General features: G+C 38.3%; 1 protein-coding gene across 1 annotated transcript in view; it reads left to right on the forward strand.

Moving 5' to 3' along the window:
- Nucleotides 1-15,133, forward strand: part of ST8SIA6 (ST8 alpha-N-acetyl-neuraminide alpha-2,8-sialyltransferase 6) — a gene marked incomplete at both ends in the record, with an annotated part of 52,545 nt that overhangs the window by 36,855 nt on the left and 557 nt on the right. Inside the window, 4 exons of the mRNA XM_083379036.1 lie at nucleotides 767-853; nucleotides 12,718-12,862; nucleotides 13,498-13,607; nucleotides 14,543-14,635. Of these exons, the coding sequence (XP_083235162.1) occupies nucleotides 767-853; nucleotides 12,718-12,862; nucleotides 13,498-13,607; nucleotides 14,543-14,635 (435 nt within the window). The remainder of the gene's footprint in view (nucleotides 1-766; nucleotides 854-12,717; nucleotides 12,863-13,497; nucleotides 13,608-14,542; nucleotides 14,636-15,133) is intronic.

Below are 15,133 nucleotides of genomic sequence, written 5' to 3' on the forward strand. Positions count from 1 at the left end.
CTCTTCTTTGGGGCATGTAGATGCTGGTGGGGTTCCGAAACTGCTTTCAGCTCTAGCTGGGGTCCCACTGACTGACCCCAACCTGGCTCCAGCTGGTTGTTCCAGTTCAGGCATCTTCTCCTGAGTTTTCACCACCCCTCTGGAGGCTACCAGAAGGGCGTAGGGACTCAGGACATAATAGAATTAAGTCGAAAAAAGGGCTAGCTTAATATCAAATCCCAGTTGAAAAGCCCAACAAAGTAAAACACCAGAGACACGGCGATCTCTAATGTAAACTTTAAGCAAGCATACCATATTGTCAGATAGAAGGAAAGCTAGCTCTGGCAGTATGGCGGGAAACAGATAATTAAAAGAGTAAAACTTTCCCTCCCTCTCTGACAGTTCAGGTCACATTGTCCAATTAATCTTCCAGCAGTTGTTATGAGAAGAAAACTTCTGCTCCACCAAAACATCTTTTCAGTATCTTCTGTTCTCACATTGATAGGGAACATCTGTGGATCCCAAGCTCTTCCCTCTTCACACACCCCCTCACAACTGTAGGCAAGCTAGAAGCAATATGGCAGTCCTAAGAAGATACATTTTCATAGCTTGACAACAAGTCACAAAGAAAGTAAAACTTTGCAATAGGTCACTTCAAACTTTGTTCTCTTACCATGGAGACCAGGGATTTTCTTAGCAAATTCTATGTCTATTTCATCAGATGTTGGGAAAGAAATGTTATTGTAACTCTGTTTCATTGCTATGTGTTTAATTCTTTTTCTTTTAGATATTCTGAAGATTATTATTTGCAAATAGTTGATAAATTACAGAACTGTACCTGGAATAGAAGGCCACAAGAATATGCCAAATTCAGGTAAGGGAATTTGGAAATGAGGCCCATTGAATCTATGGAACTAGCTAGTGTGACACATAAGCTTAGTCTCTTGTTTTCTGCAGAATCATCTGCAGAAGAAGTTTAATGAAAATGTGATATACTGAAATAATAAAATTTTATTTTTAACTCTCTAACTTGAAATATACTACTGCATGCATTTTTTTACTACTTTGGGAATACAGTGCTATATAAGAGCAATTTTCAATGGTATGAAAACTAGAGAAATTATCTGTAATATTACTTTTTCTTTCAGTTTTTGTGAATGAATTGCAGAATTAACCAACTCGCTTAATGCCTGCAACTTTTTTAACAATACAGATAATACTTCCTTCTATGAGATATTACGTAGGATGCTAATATATGGGCAGTGCATGTCCTTATTATACATTTATGTGAACATGTATTTATATTAGATATTAAGTTTATTTTGCCCAAATACATTTCTTTGTGGAGCAAAGACCAGCCAACAGTGAGCAATCATATTTGTGACGTGCTCCTTCTAGATTTAAATAAAAGCTTTTATCAACTGCTAGGGTATTAAGAAAAGGGATTGATTGGCAACCACATTCTGTTTCTGAACTAGCTTTGTGGAAGGCAGGATGTTGAACCGGAAAGAATTTTGCTCTAGGACAGCTGTCAAAGGTGATGGGGCCCTGTTATATTTTGTTCAACATACCAAACCTAAGAACTTGAAAGTCAAACTAATTTCAGTGTGCATGTGCTTTTTGGCTGGTTCTTGCTGCTCAAAATATTGCAAAAAGTGTCTTAGAATGGATGAGCATTTGCTCATCTTTTCAGTCTTTTGAAAAGAAGACTCCTGTAAAGCCTCCTTCAGTGTTACATTCTCCAGATGAGTTTGGGAAACAGCTTAGGCAGTTCTTAGGTAATATAGGAATTTTGGGAGATGGAGCCATAGCACAACTCTTAAGTTTTCCGGTTGGAGAAGGCTATTTAATAGCATTCAACATCTTGTGGCTGGATCCAAGCCTGCTGATGCCTGAAGCTGTAGAGAATATTACACTGCATTTTATGGGGTGGAAATAAACTATAGAAGCTAATATTTTAAAGGGACGATGTATAAAATGTGAAAAAGAGTATGCATACTGTTGCGTAGTGAGTTCTTTGGAGGTAGTAAGCGAGACCAGAGACGAGAGGTTGCAAACAGGAACATTGCTTTATTGAAGCAAACAGGAACAGAACTGAGAACAGAGGCTTCTGAGCAGCTACTTATACAGTTGGCCACTAGGCGGTGGCCAATAGGTTTAAAGGAACCAATTCCCGCCCCAAATCCTCCAATGATTTTCTTGGAGACAGCTTGTCTGGCAAGTCAGTGACTGTTACACAGACACACCAATTGAGCAACCTTAAGCAGCATTCAAAAGACACATGAAAGCAGTTCAAGTAAATCCCAATACATTACACATACAATGAGACCAGTTTGGCGTAGTGGTTAAGGTAGCAGACTAGACTGAGAAACTTTGAGTTCTACTCCCATCTTAGACACAAAACAATTCCAAATCATCTTGCCAAGACTTGAAGGCGCTCCCACTTCCATATACCGTATACCTCCTGATTTCTTTATAACTCATACATAACACAAAGAAATTTTTAGCAAGTAACTAGTTTTGAAAGCAAATCCAGGTCAAAAATAAAAATAATTTAAAAAGCAGATTTTAAAAAATATTCTATATAGTATTTCTTGTAATTCAAATATGATATAAAGGTTCCAAACCCAAGCCTTTTATTTTCTGTCAGTAACCGGGGAATTGAAATACAAAATAGAAATATATTTTCATTTCTGCATGTGTAATCAACTAAATTGTCAATGTTTCTGTGAGAAAATGTCCTACCAAAACTATCTGCTTCCATGTAGTTGTCTTTCCTCAGTGCTTTTCCTTTTTATAATTTTCAGAAACTAGCCATTAAAATTTTACTGGGATCTTTCTTTGAAAAAACAGAGAACAGCAAGTATTCTGATCTTTTCATAAATACGAGTAAACAGCCTTTTCCTGTTATAAAAAATTACTGTAGTCCTGGATTTTTTTTAGTTCAAATACATATTGTGTGCTCATCTGTGTGTTTCTTGCAAAGAGCCAAATGTATTATGAAAACTAAACTTACAATCCTCTGGGAAGTTTGGGTTCAGAGTCCAGAAAATATTTCTAGAAGTGTGGAAGAAACAGATTCTATGCTTTTACAAAAGGTGTACTGAGTGTTGATGGCAGGTAAGATAGGTTGATCCTGGCAGGTAAACAGTGAATGATTGAGAAGTTTCTGGTTTCTACTGATCTCCCAATGTGATTAGTTGCATATTCTGGTCTATGTCCTTCTCATGCAGTGATAATCCATCTTCATAGGACAAGAGTCATACAAAATAATTGACATTCATAGGGGCTCCCTTGAGGTAGATAGGCCATAGTTGCCCCTCCCCAAATCAAACAAAGCATGGCATAGAATGGCAGAGATGTACAGAACCAGTGTTGGGCACCATCAGGACTAAAATAATTGTTTGAGCATCCTGTTTATAAATGTATTCACAAACACGCACATACACAGAGAGAGAGAGAGACATAGTACTCTGTGATTATGGTCAAGGATTTGGCACCACATATAACTTTCAATAAAAAACCAGTATTTAATTAATGAGCTGGATGGAATAGTTAGTGTGCAGAGAGCTTAACATCAATCACCAACCAAGACAGATCATTTTAAATAGGAAGTTTGAAGCAGAGAGGGTGTCTGTCGTCTGTCACCATCTGTGGTGACAAATCAATTCTCAGTTGAAATACACAGCCTGCTAATTAGCCTACATTTTTGTTTGTTGTTGGCCTAAATACAAATGCTGTAATTCTAGGCTAAAGCTGCAGCGGAAATAAAAGGAGAAAACTATTACGGCAGAAAGATATGTTAATAGGTACAGTATATGCAACAATAGTTGCTAAGAAAAACGTGATTTAGGAGCGGGTGATTTGAAATGTACTGTAGAATTCCAGAAACATTTTCAATGTATCTGATTTAAGAGATTCTGCATTGCTCTTCAAAAGAAAACGTTTTTCTAGAACACCTTATGAGGGTGTATCTGTTGATATTATGAGCCAAATCAGAAAATACAGATCTCTAATAACTATCACACCAAACTTAATCACTGGACCAAACTGGTGTTCAAATGTATCAATTAATAAAATTAAATATTTGCTAGGTTGGAAAACCTGAAACAATGGAAATAAGGTTTATTAAAAGGCTCCAATGTAAAATAAATAAGTATTAGTATTAGAAGCACTGAAAGAAAAAAAACATCTCTGCCTGGTGCCAAAATTTACTTTTGATCTGTCTTAGGCATGAAAGCCAGCTAGGTGACTTTGGGCCAATCATTCTTTATCAGCCCACCTTACAGGGTTGTTATTTTGGGGAAAACAGGAGGAGAAAGGAGTATTATTTGTGCTCACTGCCTTAAGTAATTTATAATTTCTTCAAATATTGTAGGCTCAAATCAAGAAAAATGGAACTGAAATAAATGGGTTGATTAATACTTATTTGATACAAGCCTAATGTCCTGTTTGGACAGTGATATTGCTGATTCCTGCATATACAGGATCAAATCTGAATCAGTCACCGGAAGCAAAATTTTTATTTTTCTAAGGTTTCAGACCCATGCTGGAGCCAATCATCAGGAAACTTCCAGCATGAGCCCAAAACCTTGACGAATAAACCTTTGGCCCAGTGACTGACTCAAACTGGATCCTGCAACATTATCCTGGGACATGTAATTTTGTCTTCATTTGTGAGAGAAATGGGCAACCAGCGCTTCATACCTACATATACTTTTGAATGCACATATTTTAAACACTCAGGGTAGTAGCTTTTATTTTTTTTAATGTTTTTATTAACTGAATATAAAACAAAAATAAATATCACAGAAAGTTATAATGAATCTTTTTTAAAAGATACAGATATATTTATATATACATAAATATATATCAAAATTCCATACATGTTTAGTTTTGTTGTATGCTGTCCAGAATCATTTGCTTGGGAGATTGGTGGCTATATGAGTTACATAAATACATACAAACATACAGACAGACAGACATTACATACATGAAATATAAGCATTTCAATAAAAAGTAACCATAATTTATTATAATCATCCATAGCTAATTTACATTTGTTGAGATTCAGGCATAGATTCCCAATAGCCTTGTAATAATCTGCTTAGATCTGGAGGAACAAATGGCAAATGATCTTTTCCTCTATCTCTTCCCAATTGCCTTTAATTATCTGGCTGTTAATATCAAAGATATGCATAATATATCATTTCCAAATAGAATCTTTATATCTTGTTTCATAATTACAATGGTAGCTTCTGGAGTTCGATTTATACAACATGCACCAGATCTATTTATTTAAAAGTATGCTATCCAGTCATGATTCCTTGGGGAAAGCTACTGTAATTTTTATAGTACAGAGAGTCTGTGTAGATCAGGGCTTTTCAACCTTTTCACCCATTGTACCACTTTTAGGATATGGCAACATCCGAGTACCACCAGTCGCCTAGCAAGGTGTGAAAAACTTGATGACCAAAAAAAAGAAAAAAAGTAATGAAGTACAGGTAGTCCTTGACTTACAACAGTTCGCTTAGTGACGGTTCAAAGTTACAATGGCAATGAAAAAAGTGCCCCCCAAGCCACAGCCAAGCAAGACACCTGCCTGCCCACCTGGTGGCACTCTTCCTCCTGTCGGAGGTTTTCATTGTTGTGAGCATTTCTGTTGAGGATTGGGAGCAGGGGTGGGGTGGGGGGATGTTTGGTTTTTATTTCCAACACACACCCCTCTGCTGGGTGGTTGCAGCAGGTTTTGGTCACTTCACATGACCCTGGGACACTGTGACCATCATAAATATGAATCAGTTGCCAAGCTTCTGAATGTAAATCACAAGACCCTGGAGATGCTGCAACATTCCAGCTGATCGGTGCTTCTTCTGGGCTCAGCAGAAGCACCAGGATCAGTGCTGCTTTCCAGTTGATCAGCGCTTCTTCTGGGCTCAGCAGAAGCGCTGGGATCAGCGCCGAGCTCCAGCTGGAGCATGGCACTGATCCTGGCGCTTCCGCTGAGCCCTGACAGCCCTGCAGCTCCAGCCATCTCTCGCTCAGGCTTGTGTGGTGCTGCCACCGGTTCAGCTCATTCTCCTCCCCTGCTACCACATTTCTAGGATGGTTGCATACCATCTGCCAGGTGCCAATGTACCACAGGTGGTACCCGTACCACTAGTTGAAAAGCCCTGGTATAGATGGTTTCTTTTTGTGATCTGAATTTAGACATTAATCTTTAATACCTACATAAAGTATTTTTAAAATAAAGCTTTGTAGGTAACCAATCTGAGCAGGGGCAGCATTTGGCTGAGCTCGACTGGTCTCCAAAAGCTAAGCAAGCCTGATAGCATTTGAATGGGGATCATAGAAAACCCCAAAACTTTGGGATTGAGAAAAAATAAAACTGAAAATACCTCAGAAAATGGCAGCTGCAAAGCGGTTTCATATTGCTGCTAAGAAAACTACATAAATATGCCCAGGAAGATACTGATTCTGACTTGAAAGAAATATTTTTATATTGCTATAAGTAATATGATACAATACAATACAATACAATACAATAGAGTTGGAAGGGACCTTAGAGGTCTTCTAGTCCAACCCCCTGCTCATGCAGGAAACCCTATACCATTTCAGACAAATGGCTGTCCAATCTCTTCTTAAAGACTTCCAGTGTTGGAGCATTCACAACTTCTGGAGGCAGGTTGTTCCACTGATTACTTGTTCTAACTATTAGGAAGTTTCTCCTTAGTTCTAGGTTGCTTCTTTCCTTGATTAGTTTGCATCCATTGCTTCTTATCCCGCTTTCAGGTGCTTTGGAGAATAGCTTGACTCCCTCTTCTTTGTGGCAGCCCCTGAAATATTGGAACACTGCTATCCGGTCACCCCTGGTCTTTCTTTTCATTAAACAGATAGGAGGTTTGTTCCATTGTCTGAAAGAGGAATCTTTGTTTTGTGCTACTAATTTATTTTACATCAAGGGAAGGTATTTTCATAAAATATGTACATTTTATAAATACTAGATAGTAAGATCTCACATCCCAAGGTATGATTAAATCAAGGTGATGCGTAGTCCAAATGTTGTTTAATGATTCTCGAAGAGTAAAGTGTGTGTAATTTCAGGTGCTAAAATCAAAACATTACCAATATTTATTCTGGCACAATTGTATTCATCTTAAGAAATGAGGAAGGAATAGTTAACAAATATTCCTATGTTGTCTCTTGTCCCACTGATACATAGTATTAACATGATACTGCTTGATTGCATTTACCTCATGAGATGAAGCATAAAAAATCCAAAATCTTTTGTATTACAGTAGTTTCTAATTTTAAAAAATATTGGGCCATTTCTGATTATATTGCAGTAATGCTCTCTGGGTTGGGAATAGCTTTGCCTCTGAATATTATAGATCACAGAGACATTTTAACTGATATTCAAATCAGTTCAACCAGATTCTTGCATACAACAGTACACAGTTCTCTTTTTACATAAATATACTTTGTAAATGCAGATTTAACCTGAAAACATTGCATAAAATATAGTAGAATTTGTATTTGTATTTGTATTACAGCAGTGCACTCTCCAGCAGTGGCTCAGCAGTTAAGACACTGGGCTTGTCAACCAGAAAGCTGATAGCCCAGGCTTGAGACCCAACAGTCACACGACAGGATGAGTTCCCATCCTGACAATCCAACAGTTCAAAAGCATGCAATTGCAAGTAGATAAATAGGGAAAGTAACAGTGCTCTGTGAAGTCATGCTGGCCACATGATTGTGGAAATATCTTTAGACAGCGCTGGCTCAAAGGCTCTGAAATGGAGATGAGCACCATCTCCTATAACCAGCAACAACTAGCAGAGTAAAATCATCAGGGACTCCTTTTTATTATTCTACATGGGGTGCCCTTGAAGGTACCCCTCAAACTTTAACTGGTTCAAAATGCAGAAGTGCATACATTAATGTGGGCCCTAGATTTGCCCATGTAACACCTTTGTTGCATGAGCTGTGTTGGCTTCCAGGTTTCTCTGAATGCAATTTAAGATGTTGGTCATCACCTTTAAAGCCCTATATGGCACATGGCCAGTTTGTATGTGGGATCACTTTTCCTTAAATCATTAATTCTTAATTCCATAAATCTACCCATCCTACCAGGTCAGATAGTGTGCACACACTTCTACTCCCTTCCCTTAAATATTGCCATCTGATGGGAGCTAGGAAGTGTGCCTCTTCTGTAGCAGTCCCTGCCCTATGGAACCCTCTCCCACTTGAAGTTTAGCAAGCCTCTACCCTGTTAGCCTTTCATAAAGCCTTTGAAGACCTGACTTTTTCCCCAAACACTGGGATAAGATTAGATGACTGAATATTAGAAATTTGACTTGATCCCAGGTTTTTGTTTTTAAGATTTTAGTGTGTTTATTCATAGATTTAATATGGTTGTATGTGATGTTTTAGCTTTTGATTAGGAGCCGCCCAGAGTTGGTTAAAAGGTAGGTGACTATATAAATGTTTTAATAAATAAATAAATGACTGAATGACTGAATGAATGAATGAATGAAATAGTATTAATAATGAATAAAAATCATGATTTTTTTCATATATGTATTGGATCCTTTGAACTATGCTCTTCAGGGTAGTAATAGGGTAAGTAAAGCCTTACAGAATTAAAATATTTCATAAAAATTTCTCTCTTAATTTGTGACACATTGTGCACCCTATTTTCTTCCTTGGAGGATTGATTATAAAGTAGCAACTGCTGTTGTGTAATGATTACTGTGAGGAAGTTAGACATGGAGATCATCAGGAGGCTGTGGGGGCCTGGATGGGGAACAGAGGCTTTGGCTGAATCCTGGCAAGACTGAATGGTTTCAGCTGCATGGGACTCCAAAATCCAGAACTTTGACATCTTTAATTCTGCATGGGGTGGCACTACCCCAGATGGATCCAGCCTGCAACTTGAAGGTTCTCCTGGACTCATAATTCCTGCTCAAAGGCAAGAGAGCCTTTGCAGAACTTCAGGTGGTATGCCAATTGTGGCCTTTCTGGATCAGGTGTCCTTGTGCTCAGTCATTCAAGTCCTGGTCATCTCACACTTGGACTACCGCAATGTGCTCTACATGGGGCTAACCTTGAAAAGCATTCGGAAGCTTCAACTTGTGCATAGTGCAGCAGTGCAGGGAATTTTGGGGGGCCCTAGAGTGGACAATGTTACACTGCTGTTCCATGAGATGCATTGGCAGCTGCTTTTTCTGGGTGCAATTCAAGATGTTGGTTATTATCTATAAAGCCTGAGCATGAGTCCTCCCCTTCATGTATTACTGTCTTGTTGTGGCGAAGGGGCTTGCGTAATTCAATGAAGCTATGAGCTATGCCATGCAGGGCCACCCAAGATGCAAAGGTCATAGCAGAGTGTTCTGACAAAATGTGATCCACTGGAGAAGGAAATGGCAACCCACTCCAGTCTCTTTGCCATGAAAACCCTATGGACAGTACCAAAAGGCAAAAAGATATTATGCTGGAACATGAGCCCCTCAGGTTGGAAGGCATCCAATATGCTACTGAGGAAGAGCAGAGGGCTAGTACTAGTAGCGCCAGAAAGAATGAAGTGACTGGGCCAAAGCCGAAAGGACGCTCAGCTGTGGATGTATCTGGTGGTGAAAGGAAAATCCGATGCTGTAAAGAATCAAGGAAAGCTGGACGTGGTCAAACAAGAGATGACAAGACTGAACATTGACATCTTAGGAATCAGCGAACTAAAATGGACAGGAATGGGTGAATTTAATTCAGATGACCATCAGATATACTACTGCGGGCAAGAATCCCTCAGAAGAAATGGAGTAGCCTTCATAGTCAATAAAACAGTAGGAAAAGCAATACTGGGATACAATCCCCAAAATGACAGAATGATCTCAGTTCGAATCCAAGGCAAACCATTCAATATCACAGTAATCCAAGTCTATGCCCCAACCACCGGTGCTGAAGAGGATGAAATTGACCGGTTCTATGAAGCCCTACAGCACCTTATAGATCTAACACCCAGAAATGATGTCCTTATCATCATGGGGAATTGGAATGCTAAAGTAGGAAGTCAAAAGATAACTGGAATAACAGGCAAGTTTGGACTTTTAATACAAAATGAAGCAGGGCACAGGCTGACAGAATTTTGTCAAGAGAATACAATGGCCATTGCAAACACTCTTTTTCAACAACCCAAGAGATGGCTCTACACATGGACATCACCAGACAGTCAACACAGAAATCAGATTGACTATGTGCTCTGCAGCCAAAGATGGAGAAGCTCTATAGAGTCAGTAAAAACAAGACCAGGAGCTGACTGTGGCTCAGACCATGAGCTTCTCGTTGCAAAATTTAGGCTTAAACTGAAGAAAGTAGGGGAAAGCACTAGGCCACTCAGATATGAACTAAATCATATCCCTGATAAATACACAGTAGAGGTGACAAATAGATTTAAGGAATTAGATGTGATAGACAGAGTGCCTGAAGAACTATGGACGGAGGTTCACAACATTGTACAAGAGGTAGAAACTAAAGCCATCCCAAAGAAAAAGAAATGCAAGAAAGCAAAATGGCTGTCTGGGGAAGCTTTGCAAATAGCTGAGGAAAGGAGGGAAGCAAAAGGCAAGGGAGAAAAAGAAAGATACACCCAACTGAATGCAGAATTCTAGAGAATAGCTAGAAGAGATAAGAATGCCTTCTTAAATGAACAGTGTAAACAAATAGAAGAAAACAATAGAATAGGGAGGACTAGAGATCTCTTCAAGAAAATTGGAGAGATGAAGGGAACGTTTCATGCAAAAATGGGCATGATAAAGGACCAAAATGGCAGGGACCTAACAGAGGCAGAAGAGATTAAGAAGAGGTGGAAAAATTACACAGAAGAACTATACAAGAATGAGCTTAACATCCCTGATAACCACGATGAGGTGGTCACTGACCTCGAGCCAGACATCCTAGAATGTGAAGTGAAATGGGCCTTAGGAAAGCTGAGCAACAACAAAGCTAGTGGAGGTGACAGTATTCCAGCTGAGCTATTCAAAATCTTAAAAGACGATGCAGTAAAAGTGCTATACTCAATTTGCCAACAAATTTGGAAAACTCAACAGTGGCCACAGGATTGGAAAAGATCAGTTTACATTCCAATTCCAAAGAAAGGCAGTGCCAAAGAATGTTCAAACTATCGCACCATTGCACTCATTTCAAATGCTAGTAAAGTTATGCTTAAAATCCTACAAGCTAGACTCCAGCAGTATGTGGATCGAGAACTACCAGAAGTACAGGCAGGATTTCGAAGAGGCAAAGTAACTAGAGATCAAATTGCCAACATATGCTGGATCATGGAGAAAGCTAGGGAGTTCCAGAAAAACATCTACTTCTGCTTCATTGACTATGCTAAAGCCTTTGATTGTGTGGAGCACAACAAACTGTGGCAAGTTCTTAAAGAGATGGGAGTACCAGACCATCTTATTTGTCTCTTGAGAAACCTATATGTGGGTCAAGAAGCAAAAGTGAGAACTGGACACGGAACCACTGATTGGTTCCAAATTGGGAAAGGAGTCCAGCAAGGCTGTATACTGTCGCTCTGCCTATTTAACTTATATGCAGAGCACATCATGAAAAGGCAGGGCTAGATGAATCCAAAGCTGGAATTAAGATTGCCGGGAGAAATATCAACAACCTAAGATATGCAGATGATACTACTCTGATGGAAGAAAGTGAAGAGGAACTAAAGAGCCTCTTGTTGTGGGTGAAGAATGAGAGTGCAAAAGTTGGCTTAAAACTTAACATTAAGAAAACCAAGATCATGGCCTTCTCAATTCCTGGCAAATAGATGGGGAAGAAATGGAGGTAGTGACAGATTTTATTTTCCTGGGCTCCAAGATCACCGCAGATGGGGACTGCAGCCAAGAAATTAAAAGACGCTTGCTCCTCAGGAGGAAAGCCATGGCAAATGTAGACAGCACACTAAAAAGCAGAGACATCACCCTGCCAACAAAAGTGTGTATAGTCAAGGCTATGGTCTTCCCAGTTGCAATGTATGGCAGTGAAAGTTGGACCATAAGAAAGGCTGAGCGCCAAAGAATTGAGGCCTTTGAACTATGGTGCTGGAGAAGATTCCTGCGAGTCCCTTGGACTGCAAGGGTATCAAACTGGTCAGTCCTAGAGGAGATCAACCCTGACTGCCCTTTAGAAGGCCAGATCCTGAAATTAAAACTCAAACACTTTGGCCACCTAATGATCAATGATTATTAGGCCACCTAATAATCAATTTTTGCTGCCATGTGCTTTCCTTAACTGGAGAAGAATTCTTCTTTGAAGAATTCCAAAACAAAGTTTGCAGCAATAGCATTTTCTCATTGTTGTCCAGTAATCCTGGTTTTTCCCTTACATAAAAAAATAAGTACATAGACCTATATAATAACTTTGGTGTTTCATTGCTTGAAAATAAAGCTCAGTAATCCAGAAAAGTTCTTGATGAACCTTCTTCAACATGATGTCCTCAAAAATATGTTGCATTCCAACTCTTGAAATCCTCAGCTAGCCTTTGTTGGCCAAACTGGATGAATTATATGAATTGAAATCCAACTTATCTCAAGAATGTCTTGCTGGGGACATTCATGCATGTTTATAATAATAAATAATATGAATCAGAAGTTAATTTTATTTTATAATGATTATTATCATACTGATATCTCTACTAAACTCATTATACTGGTCTTTCATTTTTATTATGAACTTTAGGGCAGAGCTTGCTTCATGCTGTGATGCTGTGCATAATTTTATTGCTTCTCAAAATAATACCCCATTGGGAAGCAACATGACTTATGAAGTGGACAATAAAAAAACCATCCACATTACAGAGGACATATTTCAGATGTTGCCAGAGGTAAGAAAAGCTCTGTTGATATCATAAACAAAACAGTATAAGACCAAAAAGAGGTACAGGTTCAGTTTTGACAAGAATAGTTAAAAAAATTACTCTATTCAGCTCTAATCAGATGTGAAGTCCAATCCCACCTCACCAGAAATGGGGAATGTCTCTTGTTTGAGAAACTATTGTCAGCTTGAAAGTTATGATTAGACAAAATACAATGACTCAAATGTAAAATTGCTTCATACTTCATGTTCTAGCATTTTAGAAAGCACATATGGTAAGAAATTATGGAGATACACTATAGGAGGATATCCATTCATTGGCTAGATTCACATTTCATGTTAAACTCTTATATAGTTTAATCTTGATTGGTATGTAAATGCTGCTATTATAATGTTGTAGACCATGTTTATGGCTTTGCACAGTGACATTTCAACAAACCATGATTAAATTAAAATTGACTTAATGCAATGTGTGTACGCAGAATTATTTGGCCCCTGGAAAATACTGGGAGTTTAAAGATAGGAGAGTTATACTCACCAGCAGTAGAGATAGTGATCTATCTGCATCACTCAGTAACTACTTTAAATACGAAAAGAATTGCATGCCCTTGCCCTTTTAAACTTGTCGCTGTCTCTTGTTTTCAGTCTCAGCCTCTGGATTTTCCTTTCAAACAGTGTGCAGTTGTTGGAAATGGAGGAAATCTCAAGAGTTCTAATTGTGGAGCTGAAATTGATAAATCTGACTTTGTGTTTAGGTAAGAATTATTAAGTATAATAATCAACTCACCACAGTCCATTAATAAGAAAGGGAGTGAATCAGCCTTTTCCAATGTGGTTATGTTGGCTACAGATGGCTGAAGTTATAACCTACCTCACATCTAAGGAACATGTTGTAAAAGAATGTAAAGGTCATTAATTGCAAAAATAATATTGTTTGTTCCCACCTTTCAGTAGCAGCTGATTGTGCTAGAGTTTAGATGTTCAATATACAATATGGTAAGTTCTAAGTGAAATATCAAGCAAAGGGTTAAATTGGGTTATTCTGCTATATTTGCTTTTTTATTGCTATGTAATGAAATCTGCTTCATCAGATCCATACATGTGTTGAGGTGAGAGATCCATACATGTGTTGAGGTGAGCTTAATACTGAGGTTTTCCAGTGAATGAAGACAATTTTTCAACAATTTTTCATTGTAGCTTGTTGCAAACATAACTGGATTTAAGAACAACCTTACATATGAAGAATTACTGCTGTTCCATCTATTTTCCTTTTGAAAGGCTGACAAGAGGGATGACATGGTATCAGTTACTCATTTTTAGTAGATACGTAAATTTGTCATTTCAAATGCATCTAAATAATTGGTCATTGTCCCATTTTATAGAAGGAATGATGTAAGTTAGTTATGATTCCTAATTTTGAGCCTCAGATATGATACATTTTCAGCATGCTGTTATGCCAAAACATATTCCATTAATTCCTTATTTAGAATAAGCCTTAGAAATACAATCCTTCAGATGCAGTGATGAGACTATAAAAGTGATGAAATTCCAGTTCTCAGAATTCAACTGGCTAGAAGTTGGATAGTGCCTGATTTGGTAAATTTAATGTATCTTTTAATACTTGAGAGAAATCTGATTGCTATAATAGAAGAATAGGAGTGGAATCTAAACACCTTTTGTAAAATTACAGGTGCAACCTTCCCCCGACCAGTGGAAGTGTCAGTCAAGATGTTGGCAATAAGACAAACCTTGTAACTATTAACCCAAGCATTATAGCTCAGAAGTGAGTATAACTGTGGTATTATTTGCAATCTTTGTTTAATTATTAGGCTAAACATCCCAGAAGCTCACCAGTGTGTCATCATCATCACCATGGCTTCTCAGTTCTACTGGCTTCATTAATGGTCCCAAACTCCCTCTTAAAAAGGCAGGCTAATGCAAAGAGAGACCTCTTATGTTTTTCATTATTGGAAAAGTATAGTTTCTGTTCCCACAAATTTCTCCATCGCTATGAGATCAAGAAAATATTTGAATAATGAAAACCATTATCTAAGAAGTGGCAATGGACTTTCTTGTTTCTCAGTGCTCCTTAGGGTTTTGCTTCAGTGCTGAAGCTACTTTTATGTTATGTATTGACTGAACATAGGAACCAAAAGGAAAAAGGGGAAATAGATACTCCACAAAACAAAATTTGCATAGTCATTTTGTTAAAAGTGGCTCACTTTGTCTCCGAACTAAATACTGGTAAATTTAAATAAACTGTAAGCTCGTCCTGTCTGCC

This window comes from Vipera ursinii (assembly GCF_947247035.1).
Source record: "Vipera ursinii genome assembly, chromosome: Z".
Classification (NCBI taxonomy): domain Eukaryota; kingdom Metazoa; phylum Chordata; class Lepidosauria; order Squamata; family Viperidae; genus Vipera; species Vipera ursinii.